At 36.4% G+C, this 17794-nt stretch overlaps 3 protein-coding genes across 11 annotated transcripts; 1 reads left to right on the plus strand and 2 right to left on the minus strand.

Moving 5' to 3' along the window:
* Positions 1–747: 747 nt before the first annotated feature.
* On the minus strand, positions 748–11877 carry LOC111987297 (mediator of RNA polymerase II transcription subunit 10b). 9 transcript variants are annotated; one of them, XR_010624363.1, is made up of 9 exons: positions 11549–11877; positions 8290–8351; positions 5805–6078; positions 5630–5710; positions 5415–5517; positions 5191–5280; positions 4405–4484; positions 3391–3443; positions 748–1054 (listed from the first exon to the last, which is right to left on the minus strand). XR_010624363.1 is itself a non-coding variant. In XM_065761923.1 (9 exons), exons 4-8 carry the CDS (start codon positions 6029–6031, stop codon positions 4413–4415), a joined length of 573 nt encoding a protein of 190 aa, XP_065617995.1. In that variant the 5' UTR covers positions 6032–6078; positions 8290–8351; positions 8865–9086; positions 11549–11875; the 3' UTR covers positions 3610–4087; positions 4405–4412. The 9 variants fall into 9 exon arrangements, 6 of the variants coding, with proteins under 6 accessions (XP_065617996.1, XP_065617994.1, XP_065617999.1 ...); XR_010624362.1 differs by lacking the exon at positions 748–1054 and adding an exon at positions 1496–1984; XR_010624361.1 differs by lacking the exon at positions 748–1054 and adding an exon at positions 2729–2809 and having other exon boundaries at positions 11549–11876.
* On the plus strand, positions 1048–2062 carry LOC111987296 (homeobox-leucine zipper protein ATHB-12). Its single transcript, XM_024018993.2, has 2 exons — positions 1048–1469; positions 1661–2062. The coding sequence occupies exons 1-2, from the start codon at positions 1179–1181 to the stop codon at positions 1958–1960; spliced, it is 591 nt and encodes a 196-aa protein (XP_023874761.2). The 5' UTR covers positions 1048–1178; the 3' UTR covers positions 1961–2062.
* LOC136062624 (subtilisin-like protease SBT5.3) lies at positions 10354–13819 on the minus strand. The gene is made up of 4 exons (XM_065761899.1): positions 13247–13819; positions 12350–12447; positions 12153–12216; positions 10354–10605 (listed from the first exon to the last, which is right to left on the minus strand). The coding sequence occupies exons 1-4, from the start codon at positions 13817–13819 to the stop codon at positions 10354–10356; spliced, it is 987 nt and encodes a 328-aa protein (XP_065617971.1).
* Between the last annotated feature and the right edge of the window lie 3975 nt (positions 13820–17794).

The raw sequence follows: 17794 nt of genomic DNA on the forward strand, positions 1-17794 counted from the left end.
GCCGATCACCAATGGCCACCACTCAACGCCGCCGATCACACCAAAGACCACCACTTGACACCGTCGACCATTTGTCTTCCCTATTCCGCTTCGGGTTCTTTTTTTTTTTTTTCCTTTTTTTTTTCCGTTCACTTTTTTTGGCTGTGGTTTGATGGGTGAGTTCGGATGGGCAAATCAGTGGTGGGTGGGTTCAAGTTGTGGGTTATAGCGATGGGTGGGTTGAGTTTCATGGGTTGTGGTTATGGCGGTGAGTGGGTTGAGATGGGCAGATCGGCGGTGGGTGGTTCATGTTGTGGGTTATGGCTTGAGATGGTGATGAGCGGATCAGTGGTGATGGACGATCGGCTGGTGGTGGCGAATTGATGATGGCAAATCGGTGGTGGTGCCGATCTCTATTCTAATCTGTTTTTGTCTTTGTTTTCTGTTTTGGTGGTTGTGATTTGGTGGTGGATTCGACAGCAGTTGTGGGTTTTTTTTTTTTTTTTTTTTTTTTTTTTGTGATTGTGGCTGCAACAATTTTTTTGGTTGTGGTTGTAGTTGTTGTTGCTGCGGTGGTGGTTGATGACGACGATGATGATGGAGGAGGAATTTAATATATTATTTTAATATCTAGAATTGAAGTATAAAACATCTGATAAATGGAATGTTGTAAAATAATATGATAAAAATAATAAACTAGAGTTTTAATGTGGCAAAATGACATAATTTTTGCCACATCTGATGCGGATGCTCTTATAACTTCTCACGTCAATAATTGCGGCAAAATATATATATTTTTAAATGAAAATTTTGCATCCTGTACTATGCTTGTAAATGAAATGTACTCGCTGCGTCTATGTAAGTAATTCCGTGAACCTTATTAGATACAGAGAACATGGAAGCAGAAAGGGACATCCCAACCCCTCTACTTGACAAGCTTCCGGATAGAACAGCTAGTGGGATGTTTCTTTTAGCAGTATATTAAAAAAATGCTCCTATCAAGACCAGCCTCAGGCCCACACTTTAGATATTCTTTACACCACTACCCTCACTACATTTCTTTCAGTTCACACTCCTACGAGCAAAGTCGCAAATCTATTACTATACGTTTATAACTAGTAAATGTTGGCTAAAGAAAAAGTGTGCATTATCATCAAAAAAGAAAGTGTGCATTGATAGCAATAGAAAGTTCACACGCTATGGCAAGTAAGAGGAAGAACAAGAACATGCAAAGATTCAATGATGAACAAATCAAGTTGCTGGAAATTATGTTCGAGGAAGAGTCAAGGCCAGAGTCTCGGACAAAACAGAAGCTAGCTAATGAGCTTGGACTACACCCTCGCCAGGTTGCTACTTGGTTCCAAAATAGAAGGGCCAGATTGAAGACTAAGCTGATTGAACGAGAGTACAGCTTATTGAAAGCTAGTTATGACACACTAGCTTCCAAGTTCGAGTCACTAAAAAGAGAGAATCAGTTATTACTCCTTCAGGTAACCATTATTTTAGCTGCTAACAATTATTAAGAACAGTTTTTTATTAGAATAAGTGGGGGTGTGGAATTTGAATCCAGGTCCTCCCTATAGAGAGAATTTGATGTTATCATTGAGTTACAAGGTTTTTAACATGTTAAGAACAGTTAACTACAAGCAGTTCTGATAAGTATTCTGTGGTACACAAACAGTTGCAGAAACTGAAAGATATGCTGGATAAGCAACATGGAAAAAATGGAATTAGTGACAGCAACTCAGTGAAAGGAGATTCTACTTCTGAATCAAAAGAGAAGCCCAGCATTCTATCAGAAAGTGTCAACCATAACATCAACATGTTTATAGGTGATGCTAATTGTGAAGATGCTGAGTGTACTGAGGAAGAAACTGGCATGCTGAACATAGCAGAACCAATAGATGATTCCTCAACATCAACAGAAGATTGGTGCAGTTTTCTTGACCAGTCAAGTGGTAATTCACAATGGTGGGAGTAATAGTTTTGAGCAATTGCACAACCCCTAAAATTACAGTAGCAAGAATATGTATGAAAATAATTTTCCTAGAGAGTTAAGGTAATATGATCAGCATTGCATTAACACACTGTTCACTTTTGTACAAGCATGCCCAATACCCATTGGTCACTTCACTCACTTTCGAGTTTGTTAACAAAGATGGAAGAAGTCATCTACTCAAGTATAAGAATTCCAAAGACCTTCTCAAATAACTAATAAGGATTTAACTGACTCCAGATTCCACAAAGTGCATCCACAACTAAAAAATGACCATCAAAAGAATAACTAAATCCAGGACCTCTATAGTCGTCAGTTCTATAAGTTTAGATTCTCCACCTTATGCACATGTAGCATATCTCAGTTTACCACAGGTTAAAGAGAAGGGAAATGTTAGGAACACAGCTATTTTCACTTTCTTTTCTTTTTTTCCCTCACAACTTATTTGGATGGTAAATTATGATTAGAAATTGGAGTGACATCACTTTCATATCAACCACTATTAACACCACTTTATTATACCCTAATTACAACATGCCATATCGACAACTTTGAACAATTTGCGTCCCAAGACTTATTGTAAAGAGAATTTCTTACTCAGCAAATAGAATTACTTCAGCCAGCTAGCTTCTATTCATGCAAGTGCACACAAACACACCCATACGTATATATAAAATCAAGTTGTTACGCAAAGATAGCAGTAGGAAGAAACAGGAATATCGGCAGATATTCAGCCCCAAAAAAACAAAGGAATATCAGCAGATGTGTGCTTCCATGCACATGTTTTGATTTATTTATTTCCTGAATTTGCGTTAGTCTTTAATAGTACTGAAGCTGAAACAAACACAAATTCATTAGAATTTGGTGGAAAGTTCAAATTATCAAATAATCTCAGAAATATATGCAATAAAATTCAGGTCCCTTGAAGAACAACTGAATTTGACTGATAATGAGGAAGTCAAGAGCCTTGAAGAACAAAATTTTTATAATGGCCACACTAAATTGCAATCAGTATTTCTTTAAAAACTAAATTGCATATTTGGTCCTCAACCTTTGACCTTTGTTTCAAAATCGTCCTTATATTCTAAAATATTTCAAAAAGGCCCTTACCATCATCTAATAGATGGAAAGTACAACAAATGAAATTAATAAAACTGAGGTCACTTTAATGATGTTGCATGAATTCTGTTGGCCACATCAACATTTTTCATCCAACAAATGACAATTAGAACCTTTTCACACAATTATGAAAGTATAGGGACTAAAGTGAAACATTTTAAAGTATAAGGACGATTTTGAAATAACAGTCGAAAGTTGAGGACCAAATATGCAATCTAACCTTCTTTAAATTAGATATGGCTTTATGAAAGGATTTAAGAATGGCCATGCAAGAGTCTGCATAGGGACTCTCTTACCTTGCATATATTACACTGGAACTGTCTATATCCCCCGAATTAAGATTCCCTTGCTGTGTAACCACATTAATAACTAATGTCATACCACTTAATTTTTCACTCTAACAAAAACACCAAAGATTCTGAAATCATGCATTCTATAACTTTTGTCCAAAAAATACACATATTCATTACTAATTACATTCTCTCAAATAGTAGGCATGAGAGAGAGAGCAAAAATCTAGGAAATCCAAGTTTATATTACTTGAGTAAGAAAACCCCTAACTGCAGTACATAATTTTTCATCAAACATTGGCTGAACATTAGAATAGTACATACACTTGTCCACAGAGGATATTATACAAGCTAAAAAGCCAATGCATGTCCCATACCTAAACGCTTAGATAGTGCTGACATGATCACCATAAATTTCTCTATTAATGACCTTGAATATTTTCAGCCTCATTTAACGTTCTTGGTAGCCTTTTACATTTAAGACTTTAAGGCAACAACATAGCATATTCTCAATAAAGAAAGTTATCTATATATTAAAATAGATACTCTATCCTATTATTTCAGCTTTGTAGGCGAAAATTAATCCCAAAACGTGCTTTACAACTTCCACTCTATTGATCCTACTAATATTGAAAACTAAATTCCCATATTAGTATGTCCCATAACAACATACTTGGTTCCATAGTTCCTTAGTGTAATGTATCTGAAACAAACCATTAAAATAAAATTGGATGAGATTTTACTTTTGTAAAATACATTGAAGTGAAAGGAAAAGTTTCAAGGCATTCAAAGTGTACAAATACAACGAATGGTCTATTTTAAAAATTCCCCCCACAAAGATCATTAGAAAATATTAAAAGCATGCACATGTCCAAATTTTTTATCAGCATGTATTGAAAAGGAAGTAAAGAAAAATAACTCTGCTATAATAAATCAATGTATCCATCTAGAATTTTAACAACAATCACAACATTACAGATATGCTGAGAGATGGACATTAACAACTAAAGCAATACTTACATAAACACCTAAAGTTCCGATTTGACCTTCATATCTCCATTTGGTAACATGCTTTGTGCTTGTGCAAGCCGCTTTGATTCCTGCATTAGATATAAAAGGCAAAAAAGCTTAATATGGTAAACACAAAACATAAAAAAGAAGATACACTAGACTTTTCTCTCAGATAGGCTCCAGCTTGGTTTACTTTTAAAGGAAAAGCGGATTAATTACTTGAATAAAGAATTGATTTCAACGTTGGGTGTTTGAAATTCTCATGCCATACATTCAGTTACCAATCTCCATTCAAAATTATGCACATAACTGTTTTTAGCATTTCATTCTTCATTGAGTAACATAACTCAAGTAACACAATTGCTTGAGGAATGAGATGCACATCCAGAATCTTCTAAGACAAATTCTTCACATTTTATGCAACAGCAGAAATAATAATACAGAACCAACAAATAAAGAGGTACCCTCCACAATTTATTTTTTTTTCTTGATTAGTAAGTTACACAAGCACTCAATGGGTTTTGAACCCATGACCTCACCCTCCATCTCAATATTATGGTAGGAGGAAGTGCCAGTTGAACTATAGCTCATGGCAAGAGGTAACCTTTTACAAATGGAGTGGTTTTGATCTTATACATGGCATTAAAGGGAATTGGGTGAGAGCAGGTTGGAAGGAGGTTCTTCACGTAATAATGGCAAAAATAATAATAAATGTTGATTTTAAGAAAATTTATGGAGTGACATATACAGAGAACCATTCTAAGAAATTAGTGCATCAACGCAAATATAACTTACAGCAGCAGAGGCTGCACGTATCTCTCTATAAGATTCAACTTCATCAGGAAATGTTTGTTCAAGTTCTTCCATAAGATGTTTGCGTAAACCCTGAAAAAATATGTAAGGTCAAAATAAAACCACAAATAAACACAAAATCCAATATTAAATCTCAAATTTACATGAAGAAATAGAACTGAAAATAAATAATTATATAAATATGTCATATCAGGAAAAAAAGCAACCTTAAAGGCATCAGTTTTGCCTTTGGTGATCTGATTCTTGGCAATACAGCTGTTTATGACATCCCTTGTGAATTCATCTGGATTCTTTCCATCATCAATTAAACTAAAAGAGAAAATAAAATATAAGCAATCAGAAGTAAAGAAAACCTGAATTAAGTTCTAAAACACCATTTGTAGTTGAAAAAAAAAAAGGCTAATCATGGGAAAAGACTCACTTTAGCACTTCCATAGGAATTTGAATGTTGCACTTCTCAGCTAATTTAACCATGTTGTCAAGCTCCGTGACAAGAGAATTGCTGCAAAACCAAACCCACAGTGGTTTATGTCTTAGAAAAGGAAGTAAAAAATAAAAAAGAACTAATTGCAATAGATAAGACAAAAGAAACATACAGGCGATGGAGAAGAGGAAGCTGAGAGGCAGCATTGAAGGAAGAGACAGTAAGGTAGAGCTGGTGAAGAAGGCCCAAAGTTTTCTGAATAGAGTTGATGACATGGTTCAGGTTCTGCTTTGGATTGTCCACAGCAGGTGTAGCTGCCGTATCATTGGTTTGGGAGATCATCATCCCATTGCCACCACCAGCAGTTCCTGCTGTTACAGCACTCTGTGATGAATCCATGGTTGTATTTTACTTCAAAAACCTCACTAAGACTTTTGAAAATATATCTGTTGCAAAGAAATAAAGAATGTACAATATGATTATAAAGAAATTAAAAGTAGACAATTAATTGTTAAACGATAACTTTCTGCAGATATCAAAAGTTTTAAGGAAACCACAAAAATAATTCAATCAATAAAATAATGAACATGCCTGAATATATACAAAAAAAAAAGGCGCTGTCTTCAAGGTATATTCAAATGGATTTTTATCCAGTCCTCTCATTCAATTTCCCATTATTTAGGAAGCAAAAGATTTTTTTTTTTTCATAGGTAAAAAAAATTATATTTAGAGGAAATTAGTCCATTGAAGAAATGAAGTAGGCAAAGAAAATATGTACAACAGAATGGATTCCCTAGAAGTAATTAGCCACACACATGACCAGTCAAACAAAGTTCCGGCAAATACAGCTAGGAGCTTGTACCTGGGAAGCAAAAGAATTTTAAGAGAACAAAGTTGACTCAATTAGTGATTTAATAATTATTTTAAAATACCATCATATATTAAAGGGAAAATTACAGCACCCTCTCTTGAGGTTTTATGAATACACTACCGGGGAACGTTTCATGAAATGACACTCCCCCCTCCTTTAAAGTTTGTATAATTGCAACAGTAAAGTTCATAAGCTCACAAACTGTTATTTTTATTAACAGGATATTCCATTTTTAAAACAGAAACAGATTCTTACCCAGACAATGCACAAAATGACACTCCCCTCTCTTGAGGTTTGTGGATGACTGATACTCCCCCTTAAGGATGTATAAATTAATAGGAATCTTTTTAAAAAATAGAAATATTCCATTCATGAAAACTAAACTTTTACATTTATAAAGTAAACCATGAGTGGCATGTTATAGAAATATTCCATTAAAGCTCATGTCATGACCCAAACCCAAATTCCGGATTTGAAACCATGAGTGGCATGTTAATATCAAGCCTAAACTTGATACGCTAAACTTGTATGCATTTTTTTTTTTTTTTTACTTCTTACTTGATTTAATAATTATTTTAAAATACCATCATATATTAAAGGGAAAATTACAGCACCCTCTCTTGAGGTTTTATGAATACACTACCGGGGAACGTTTCATGAAATGACACTCCCCCCTCCTTTAAAGTTTGTATAATTGCAACAGTAAAGTTCATAAGCTCACAAACTGTTATTTTTATTAACAGGATATTCCATTTTTAAAACAGAAACAGATTCTTACCCAGACAATGCACAAAATGACACTCCCCTCTCTTGAGGTTTGTGGATGACTGATACTCCCCCTTAAGGATGTATAAATTAATAGGAATCTTTTTAAAAAATAGAAATATTCCATTCATGAAAACTAAACTTTTACATTTATAAAGTAAACCATGAGTGGCATGTTATAGAAATATTCCATTAAAGCTCATGTCATGACCCAAACCCAAATTCCGGATTTGAAACCATGAGTGGCATGTTAATATCAAGCCTAAACTTGATACACTAAACTTGTATGCATTTTTTTTTTTACTTCTTACTACTTGCTAGTCAGTGCATTTAACCTTAACCTTTTTTCTCCAATGGATAACAAAGCCTCAAAACTTATTAACATCATAATCATATTTCATGATTTAACATCATAAAAGACGTTTCCTATTACTTTAAAACATAATTGTTGATAAGTAAATAATTAATAATTTTCTTTACCATAACATAAAACATAATTACTTATAATGCAACTTTGGTAAATCTGTCGAGTAAGCATGTAAAGCATGAAGCATCCAACCCTCTTGGGCCAGGCATCCAATAGTCCCCACCATGTCAAGTATTCCCAAGTACATACATGCTCGCATCATCAATCACAAATGGCCTTGGCCACTCATGACGATCCTTCATCAATCATAGAGATGATCAGCATCCACCCAAGTTGGTCTTGACCAAACAAAGGTAGGCTACTTCATTCAACTCACAATTTGGCCTAGGCCACATTCCATGGAAAGCCCGTACCATTATCCCTACCGGAGAAGTTCAGAACATACCATATAACTTGACCATAAAACAATCCTTGCTTCTCAAACTTATCATTTTCATAACATTTAAATGTGACATCACATATCCACTAATTTAATTGTATAATACATAATTATGTACATAATGTTCTTATCAAAATTAAAATAATTTAATGAAATATCAGCTTTTCAAATCATGTCATGACCTTCCAAATATTTAAAAACATAATTTCCCTTACCTCAGAGCAGAAGAAACGCAGGCCTAAACTTGAAGGAGCACAATCCTGGGTACTAGGAACACCTAATCCAAAGATTAAAGCTCAATATTCTTTGTTCATTAATTTAAGGAAAATCAAAATATAACTCTTAACCTAAAACACTCATGCAACTCAAGAAAATCCTAAACCACCTAAAGGAGGTTCCCCAAAAAGCAACTTACATACATCAAACATTTAACGCCCTACTTCAAAACATGCAGTTAACAAAGCAATATCACACATCATTCAATAAATCGAGAATTATTACAATAGAGGTAGTAAAGCTTGTGCCTTTCCTTTGGGAACTATAAATAAACAAAACGTAGGAATAATAAAATTCAACAAAGTAGTAACTGAATCACATAAGGTAAATACAAACAAGAAACTACAAGTCTTTTAAATTACATCTGAGGCATAAGATTATACAATCTGGGAGGCTTTATCAATAGCTCACATTACAATAACAATAGCTCCAACGACGGAAAGAAAAGAATACCCCGGCAACTACCTATCGAATGTCATAGTCAACAAGAAAAGAATACTTTGGCAACTTTTACCTCTGCAACTCGGTCTTCTTTGTTGCACTTCTTCAATTCGAACCAAATTTGTAAGTCAAATCAACTTTCTGTTCCTTTCTTGAATTTTCCCATGTATGTACATATATAACCTTTTCCTTTTACACTAAACTGTCTAACCCTCCCCCATTGTTTCTCCCTCTAACTAAATCTCTCAGTTGGAGCCTCTCTCTCTCGCTCGCTCAAGTGAGTCCTCCCAAAGATCTGAGAAAACAACAAACATTACTTCAATTTGTACTCCTATATTTTCTTATTTCTAGGCAATTTATCTCTGAATTTTCTTATTTCTTTATATATACACATTTCTTTATTGGTCTCCAATAATCTTATATTTTGCAAGTATACTACAACTGTATAATCCACTGATTGATATGTCAAATTACTTGTTTAGCATCGCAAAGAGTTACTCTAGGTGTAACTTGAACATGACCTATATATGGGTTTCTTGTACCTATTTTTGGGTTCTATTCTTGTTAGGTTGGTTTATTATTATTATTCTGTTTCCCAATAAATTAGCTGAATTTCATTCAAGAAAAACACTTACAACAGTAATGAGATAATCCCATTAACACTTACAATTCAGGAGCACAGCTAACAGAATCCTAAACTACATTTAAGAACTGAGGAAGATATTTCCCATTTACAGCATAGGAATTTGTTGCAGATAGTGTTTTTGAAGCCTCATTCAGATTGGACATGAGTCTTTAACTTCCCATTTTATGTCCTAGATAATGGACTCTTCACTCTTTAGATTCCCAGCATGGATTCTGGCATTACACTGCATCCAAAGATGATACATGACTACCTCCCAGCTCAGCTTGCATAACACTTCCTTAAGATTATTGCCCTTCAAATTATGCAATCCCCAATTGACCACAGCATCCCAACAACATGCAGGATTTCCACAAGGCAGTGTACCATCACTTCACTCCATATGCTTTTAGAAAATGATCATGTAATCAAAGAATAAATGATCTCTGCTCTCCAAGACCCTTCTAAAAAAAATCCAGTATTGCCCCATTGAAGGAACCTATCATATGAGTGTGAAGTCTACTTTTAAACACAAGCCATCCATGAAAGCATGCTTCAATATAGCTCTGAGAAACCAAATTAATTTCCACCATGGAACTGTTGCCTTTTCACTCTAACTGCACACCAAGTCATGGCACAATTGAATTAACCTTTCTTTGGGGTTAGCCACATAGGCTAGTCTTTATCTCTATTCTCAACCAGGCAAAATTGTCTTTGAATGGCTACAAACTCATATGATCTCTCAGGTTTTCATCTCCAATCCCCATCCCTCAACATGCTAGCCGGCTTTGTATCCATACTACTAGCAGCATCATAAATGACCCTAGGTAAAAAAAAAATTTCATATAAAATTCCATCTGGGTGCCACAAATCATGCCAAAGGAAATTTGGGATCATCTCCAATAGAAAATTTCAGATATTTCTGCCAATCCTCTTAACTTCAGTAATTTTCTCCAACCCCATGTACTGTCTTGGGTGCCCTTACACACCAAAAGTCTTCCCCTTCAATATGTTTTATATGAACCCATGCCACCCAAATTGAACTTGTTTGAGCAAAAAGGTTCCAGATGTGTTTCGAACAAGCCAGCTTATTCCACTCCTCAATCCCCTTCAAGCCTAACTCACCCTCCTTAGAAACACAAATGCCTTCCCAAGCAACTTTGGCATTACCTGCTGCTTCATCAGGACCATTCTACAAAAATTAGTAAAGCTTTTGTTCAACAATCTTAATGGTGATGTGGAATAATCTTAATTAGTAAAGCAAACTTGGTTGCAGCAAATCCTGCATAATGGCGATGTGGCAGCGTATTAGAATGACACCTGTCAAGACTATTTTAATCACTTCCAAGTTCTAACGAGACCTTTCACCTCAATCACTTTATCACAAAAAGACCATGACTCTATAGCGATCAAGCAATGAATTAACAAGCAAGCATGCATGAAAGCTTATTTCAAGTTGCAACCATGATCCTGATGTCTACCAAACTTACATTAGGCATTCAAATCAGTCATGTGTTTTCCTATGACACGTAGATTTCATACTTTGCAACAACAAAAGTTAGACAAACTTTGATATAAAATTGATCAGACCCATAAGCTGTAAGCAATCAAATTTTATTCAACACAAAAGATTAAGAGTTACGCCCATAAAGCCACAACCAGCAGATGCCATAAATAAAATATAATATAATAATAATAATAATCTACAACTAAACAAACAAACTAACTAAATCCCGATACAACAAATCAGCTTCTAAACACAACCAAACTAGTACAACAAATCAACAGCTACCACCAGTAATCACTACCCAACAAAAACCATCGGCTATTAAACACAATTCCAGCAGCACTCTACGCTACATAACTCAACTAAGATCAGGCCAAACTCAATTATCCAAGCTTTAAAAATAAAATTAAGAAAATCAAAATTCTAAAAACAAATTTAAGGAAATGTGTTAGTTACCCACACAAAAAGTTAAAATGAATTATATCAATTTTCGATGAATTGTCAGTGTAAGAAAAAGTTTTAATTTACCGAATCTCCCAAAATAGAAGAAATTGTATGATTTACCCACAGCAAACCCTAAAATCCTCAAAAATAATAGACGGATTTGGAGGTCTGTTAGGTAACAAACCTAGAAAAATTCTGAGTTGTAGTCTTCATCTTCGCCACAGAGATTTCTATCAAAAGAAGGGGTTGAAGCGGTGGTTCTTGGCGGCTAAAAGGTGGTGATGATTTTTCTTTTTGATTTGGTTCTTTCTGCCCCTGCTGCGTGTGAGAGAAAGAGACAGGAGAGAGAAACAGTAGCGTTAGGTTAACGGAACGGAAAATTTGATTAAGATAGTCTTGACAGGTGTCATTCTAATACGCTGCCACGTCACCATTATGCAAGATTTGTGTAACGTTGTGGGATTTATCCCCGCATCCTCTGTTCTGAACTTTTGTCATGGGCATTTGAAGTTTAGATGGAGGTGGTCTTATGTCTTAAAAAGAAAAAGGAAAAGAAAAACGCCACTGTCCTAAACTTTTATCTTGAGTATTTGAAGTTTAGATGGAGATGGTCATATGTCTTAAAAAGAAAAAGCGAAAACGAGATGGAGATGGAGATGGTCAATTCAAAGACTCTTTTAGTTCCACAAAGCTGTAGTTTATTTGTTGTTCTCTTGTTCTTCTTTAATGTTAATTTTTAGTCCAAAAAAATCAAAAATTAAAAAACACAAAGCTTATGTACAATTTACAAATGTAGGGTCAATATTTGTAGCCCAAATATTGGGATCAAGACTTCCAGCATAACAGAGCAGACTACCAGGAAAGATTGGAAAAAAAAAGAAAACTCAGTTTTATATGGTAGAGAATTGAAGAAAGCTAATCATACAATTTGATATTACAAAATTATATTTGTGTTAGATTGAGGACATGTAGTGGTTGTGCTTACGCTGATGTGGTGGATGCGTTTGCATTATTACCATTTGCAGCACTGATCAATGGATAGAACTTTCCACCTGGTACGCCTGAAGCTGAAAGACTTGCTCCCTAACAATGAAAAATAGGAATGTCACTACTGGCTTGTTTGGAAGTTTAGAGAGGGAGGAGAGTAGATGGGAGTAGAGGGAAGGGGAGTAGTGGGAAGGAGAGTAGAGGAGAATGATTCATCTCCACCTTATTTAGATGTTTTTAAAATTAGTAAGGGGGAAGGGAGTAATTAGCCCTTCCCCTTGTATAATTTTGTTAATATAATAAGGATAAATTAGGTAATTTACTTGGTCAATAGTTTATGTACTCTACTCCCCCTCCAAATCTCTCCAATTTGGGGGAATTAAAATTGGGGGGCTAGAGGGAGTCCAAACCCCTCCAAACCCCTCCCCCTCATTCTTTAAAAAACTTCCAAATAAGGTAATTGCATTACTCTCCCTCCCTCTACTCTACTCTCCCTCCTTTTTTAAACATCCAAACATGCCAGTATACAGTTGTTTTTCATGTCATGAATAAATATAACTTGTATATTTCTTGTCAAAAGTTGCATTTGGAAGAATTTAAAAAAATTCCTGGTCTTTCCAGAACCAGTTTATCAATAATACTCTCTTGAATATGCATTATATGGAAAAAAAAATATAGGATTGAACTCCCACCTTATCCAACTGCAATACCAAAGGCAAAGCACCTTAGTATTAAGAATCATCTAATTGTTGCAGATTCAATGTGAGGGCATAGCTGAATAAGCAAACAGCTCAGAACTTGGCTAGCCACAACTCACTTTCGTGTTATATGCATACTGAAATTAATCCCTTGAATATTTTTATACATGGACTCTGAAAAATAAGATACACAATACCTTGATTTGCTTCTTGTTGCCAAGAGAAACATAGTTAGCAAGATTCCTATCTGTTGTACTAGCCCCAACTGTGAAAATCCATGGAGCCACATTTGTTACAGTCTCCAGGATTGGTCCAGCATTGCCAGCTGAGCAAACCACAGCAATATTATTCTTAACAGCATGGAAGGAACTTATTGATACCCCATCCCTGAAAAATTCAGTGCCACCAACGCCACCAATAGACATTGAGAGCACATCAACACCATCACTTATTGCAGCATCAACGGCAGCCATGATATCTGCATCATAGCACCCGCCAGCAGTCTCGGTTTCTGGCCAGCAGACCTTGTAGGCAGCCACACGGGCTCTTGGTGATCCACCTGAAGCAGTGCCATTGGCAATGTTAAGAATACTAGTGTGGGGTACAAAGTTACCACCAGCGGTAGATAAGGTATGGGAGCCATGGCCCTCCAGATCACGAGCAGAGTTAAGGGATTTGTTAAGACGAGTTCCTNTGTCTCGCGACCGTCTACTTGGGTCGCTCTTCAGTTTTCCCGGGAATGTCAGCTTCTCCTCGTCTTTGATTTGCATCAAGCTTGGTCAATCGGGGCGTCAGGGAGTGAAACTAGTGACCTTCCACTCGGGGTTTCGAGCGTCTGTCGTCCTTCTGTCCCCTGTCCTCTGTCTTTTCGGCCTTGGTCCTGGCGCATGTCCGCCTGGCGGTCTCTCTTCTTGGCCTTTCCTCCCGCGCAAGCAGCGCGTCTTCAGCGTTCATGTATTTGTGGCCTGTAAGAGTACTTCCGACATGGTTTTGGGGTCGTTTTTGTATAGTGAGGAAACAAAACTTGCCCTCCCGCAATCGTTCGTGAAAGCTGCCACCAGTATCTTACGTCGGCTTCGTCAATTGAGAGGGCTTCCTTATTGAAACGGGTTATGTAAGATCTTAGCGTCTCGTCCCTCTCTGCCTGATGCTCATCAAACATGCTGTAGACTTCTTGTACTGTGTCCTCCTATGGTGCGAAGTAAACTGAGCGCTTAGTTCCTTGAAAGTGCTGATTGAGTTCGGCGTCAGCCGACTGAACCAGATCCTCGCGGACCCTTCAATGTAGTTGGGAAGGCCCTGCACATGATTTTCGTCCGGTACCCCTGTAGATGCATCAAGGTTTTGAAAGTTTCCAGGTGATCAAGAGGATCCTTCATCCCGTCATAGCTATCTATATTTGGCATGCGAAACTTGTGGGCAGGGGGAAAGAGTCACGGCAGCAGTGAAGGGTGAATCGGTACGATTGACCAGATCGTCAAGGCACTGGATACTCGCCCCTTGAGGGCGTTCATCATGACCTCCATTTGTTCCTCATGGCCTGCATCTCTGCAGCTATATGTGGTGGAGTCGCATCCGTGAGGATGGCATGCTCACATGCTGCCCTTCGGCCTGCTTGGGCGTGGCTGCCTCAGGTCTCTGATTCCTGTTGGAGCACTAGTCCCTTCCTGATCTTCCGGTCGCCATTTAGTGCTGCATTCTTCTGGCGCAGCTGTTCTTCCAAGTCGAGGTTCCGTTTGGTGAGACGCTCCACGGCGGCCCGAGAGTTTGAACTTGTCTCTCGAGGGCAGTCGTGGGTGGTTCCTCTCCTTGTACGTCATTAGTAGTTGCCATTGAGCGAGTGAGTACCATGCAACCTTTTGGTCCGGGAACGATAATGTGGCTTAATCACTTAGAGGCGTTTTCCCACAGACGGCGCCAATGATGATGCGAAAATATCAACAGTGGGTTGCACAATGCTCGCACCTCGAGACGACCTGCACAGAAAAAGAGGACCTAATAGAGAGCACCGGTGTGGTGCCGGCCAAATACCTCCGAAGGTCAGTCAGAAAGAGTGCTCACAACTCTAGAGTGCTAGAGAGGGTTAATTATGCGTACCTTGGCTTATGAGGGTATTGGGGCTTTTAAGTGGCTTGAATTGACATCCCTCCTTGATGCGGAAGTCTTTCCTCCTTATAGGACTCTTCCTATGGAGTCCAAAACGTGATGAACAAGTCTCCTCCTTACGCGGAAGATTTTTACCAAGTATACCAGATCTCCGAAGTCCTACTAGCGCAAGGACTCTATTTGGGCTCTTACGAGAATGGGCCAAAATATCCCTCCTTAGGGGCTCAACAGGCCCATGGACAATCTAGCCCAGCATAATTCAGCCCGTCTGTGTCCGGCCCGTTCACAATAGGTCCGTCCATATAGGGCCGTGCAAACGATGGATCCGTCTACTTGGGCTTAAGAGATTTTTCCCCTTTCAAACAATAAAATAGTATATACAAACAAATTCTGTAGTCAAACACGAAATTCAACGTTTTCAAATATTAAGGGGGCGTTTGAGACGGCAGTTTGAATTATATTGTATGGGTGTTTTTGATATACATGTGGGTAAAAAAATATGTAATATTGTTTAAAATGTGAAAAAAAAAATTGCTAAAACTCATCTCCCATTCAGGACCTAGAGTTCACAATTTTAATAGATAGATATACACAACAACCAATAAACACAAACCCAATTTTGCCAAAATTTTGCGCAGATTAAAACCAATTGCTGATAAAGTGTTTTTAACAATCACAAAAATCCTTTCACCATGAATCACAAAAATAAATTAAAATATATTTTGAAATTTGCTTTAAGATTGTTAGGAATATTTCATCAATTTACTTTTGTGATTAAGTAAAAGGAAACAACACACAGATATAATTATAAGCAATATTAACACAAAAGAAGTAATAGGCAAAACAATAAATACATACTGCATATATAAAATAAATTTGCAATATAATTAAAAACTCACACACCAAATGCATGAAGGATGAATGAATCAAATCAAGTCTTGTGTTTGACACAATCTCCTTAAAACAGATTTCACCCCTCACACAATCACTGTGGTGCTTTAAGACTCACGGACGTTTGCCTCCCAGGATAAAATGATTTACGACATGAAAACGAAGCACACAAGGTCGTGCTCTGCGAACTACTCAATGTCTCTTTCTCTCTCTCTGACACAAAATGAAATGCACAAAAATATTCTCACTGGAGAGTTTTTTGAAACAATTATTTTTATGAATGAGAGACTATGAATTATTATACGTTACTGAACAGGCACTCTATTTTAGTAATAACTGTTGTGCACAAACTAACTGACTCAACAAATAAAATAATAAAATATTATTATTTGGACAAGTAGGCCTAGTCTGCATATGCCAAAAGCTCAACCCAATGTCCAACTCATGAGCATATAAATTCATATATTATCTCTTTCCTTTCCTATGTGGGACTCAGGATTTTTACCACTTTTAATAACATCTTCAAGTGAACAAATTAAACATCAATTTCTTATTCACTCCATGCTATTTTTCCAACAATAAGTTCTTGAGACTTCTTTAAGTCAATGCAAACATGAAGGAGGAATATGACTCTTTTAGATATGTACATGATAAGTATTTCCATTTACTTATTTCTTTTGGAGATATACTCTAATTATTACTATACATTTTCTAAAATTGAGTCCAAAAGTTTGTTCCTTAGACATTTGAAAAATTGTGGATTGGGTGAAAGCCTAGTACATGATACTTCCACTTTTGGAGATGTCCAGCACTTGTGCTAGAAAGGAAGTCTGGCAAATTGGAGTCAAATGGTGGAAAATGTGTGTTTATGTTGGGTATCCAAAAAGAATTGTGGAAGATTATTTTAGTAGTCATAAAGAGAACAAGGTGTTTGTAAAGTACAAATACAAAGTTTCTAGATAATGACTATGTGAATAATCTTCAAGGTAAATGTAGAATTGTTCTAGAAGAAAAATGTCAAAATTTGTTGTAGGACAACTATAAAATACATTTAGAAATGAGTTGGTTGTATTAAATACAATATCCTAGTGGGAGGATTATTAGATTACTTGATAAATTCATGCTTTTGAGATAAACTTGTGAAGTCATCCCATAAGGATATGAATTTGATCATCGGTCCTATGTAGAGGCAATAGATGATATGAAGATGGATTACTGGATCAAGGTTATGTAAATAGAATTAGATTCTATTTAAAGTCTAGAACTTGTAGAGGTGCCTATTGGCATTAAGCTTATTGTTTTCACTACTGTCAACAACATCATCAGTTTTAAGTCCCATCAGGAGGAAAAATGATAACTACACCAACTATAAAATAAATATTACAGAGAAAGGAAAGATTCGTAAAGTAAAAAGTGCGGCCCCTTTTTATTAAATAAAGACAAAAAAAAAAAAAAAAAGAAAGGAATATGAATCATCATCCTTCACAAATGACATTGCATATTTCACAGTTCTACATCTAAAACGTCTCAGTGCATTCTGTTCAAACATTTTTTATCTCTTATTATGCAGTTTGGCTTTATTGGCATGTTTCATCACCTTTTAATGCATTCCTGATTGTGAAATGGAAGTACTGAGCAGTTTGATCTCTAGCTAGATGCTTGTTTTTCTGTATTTTTTTTCAAAACTAATGTTTAAGCTTTTCTATTTCCAAAAATAGATGGAAGTAGCCAAATCAATGTGATATATA

Source organism: Quercus suber, unplaced genomic scaffold, assembly GCF_002906115.3.
Source record: "Quercus suber isolate HL8 unplaced genomic scaffold, Cork oak 2.0 scaffold_434, whole genome shotgun sequence".
Classification (NCBI taxonomy): Eukaryota; Viridiplantae; Streptophyta; class Magnoliopsida; order Fagales; family Fagaceae; genus Quercus; species Quercus suber.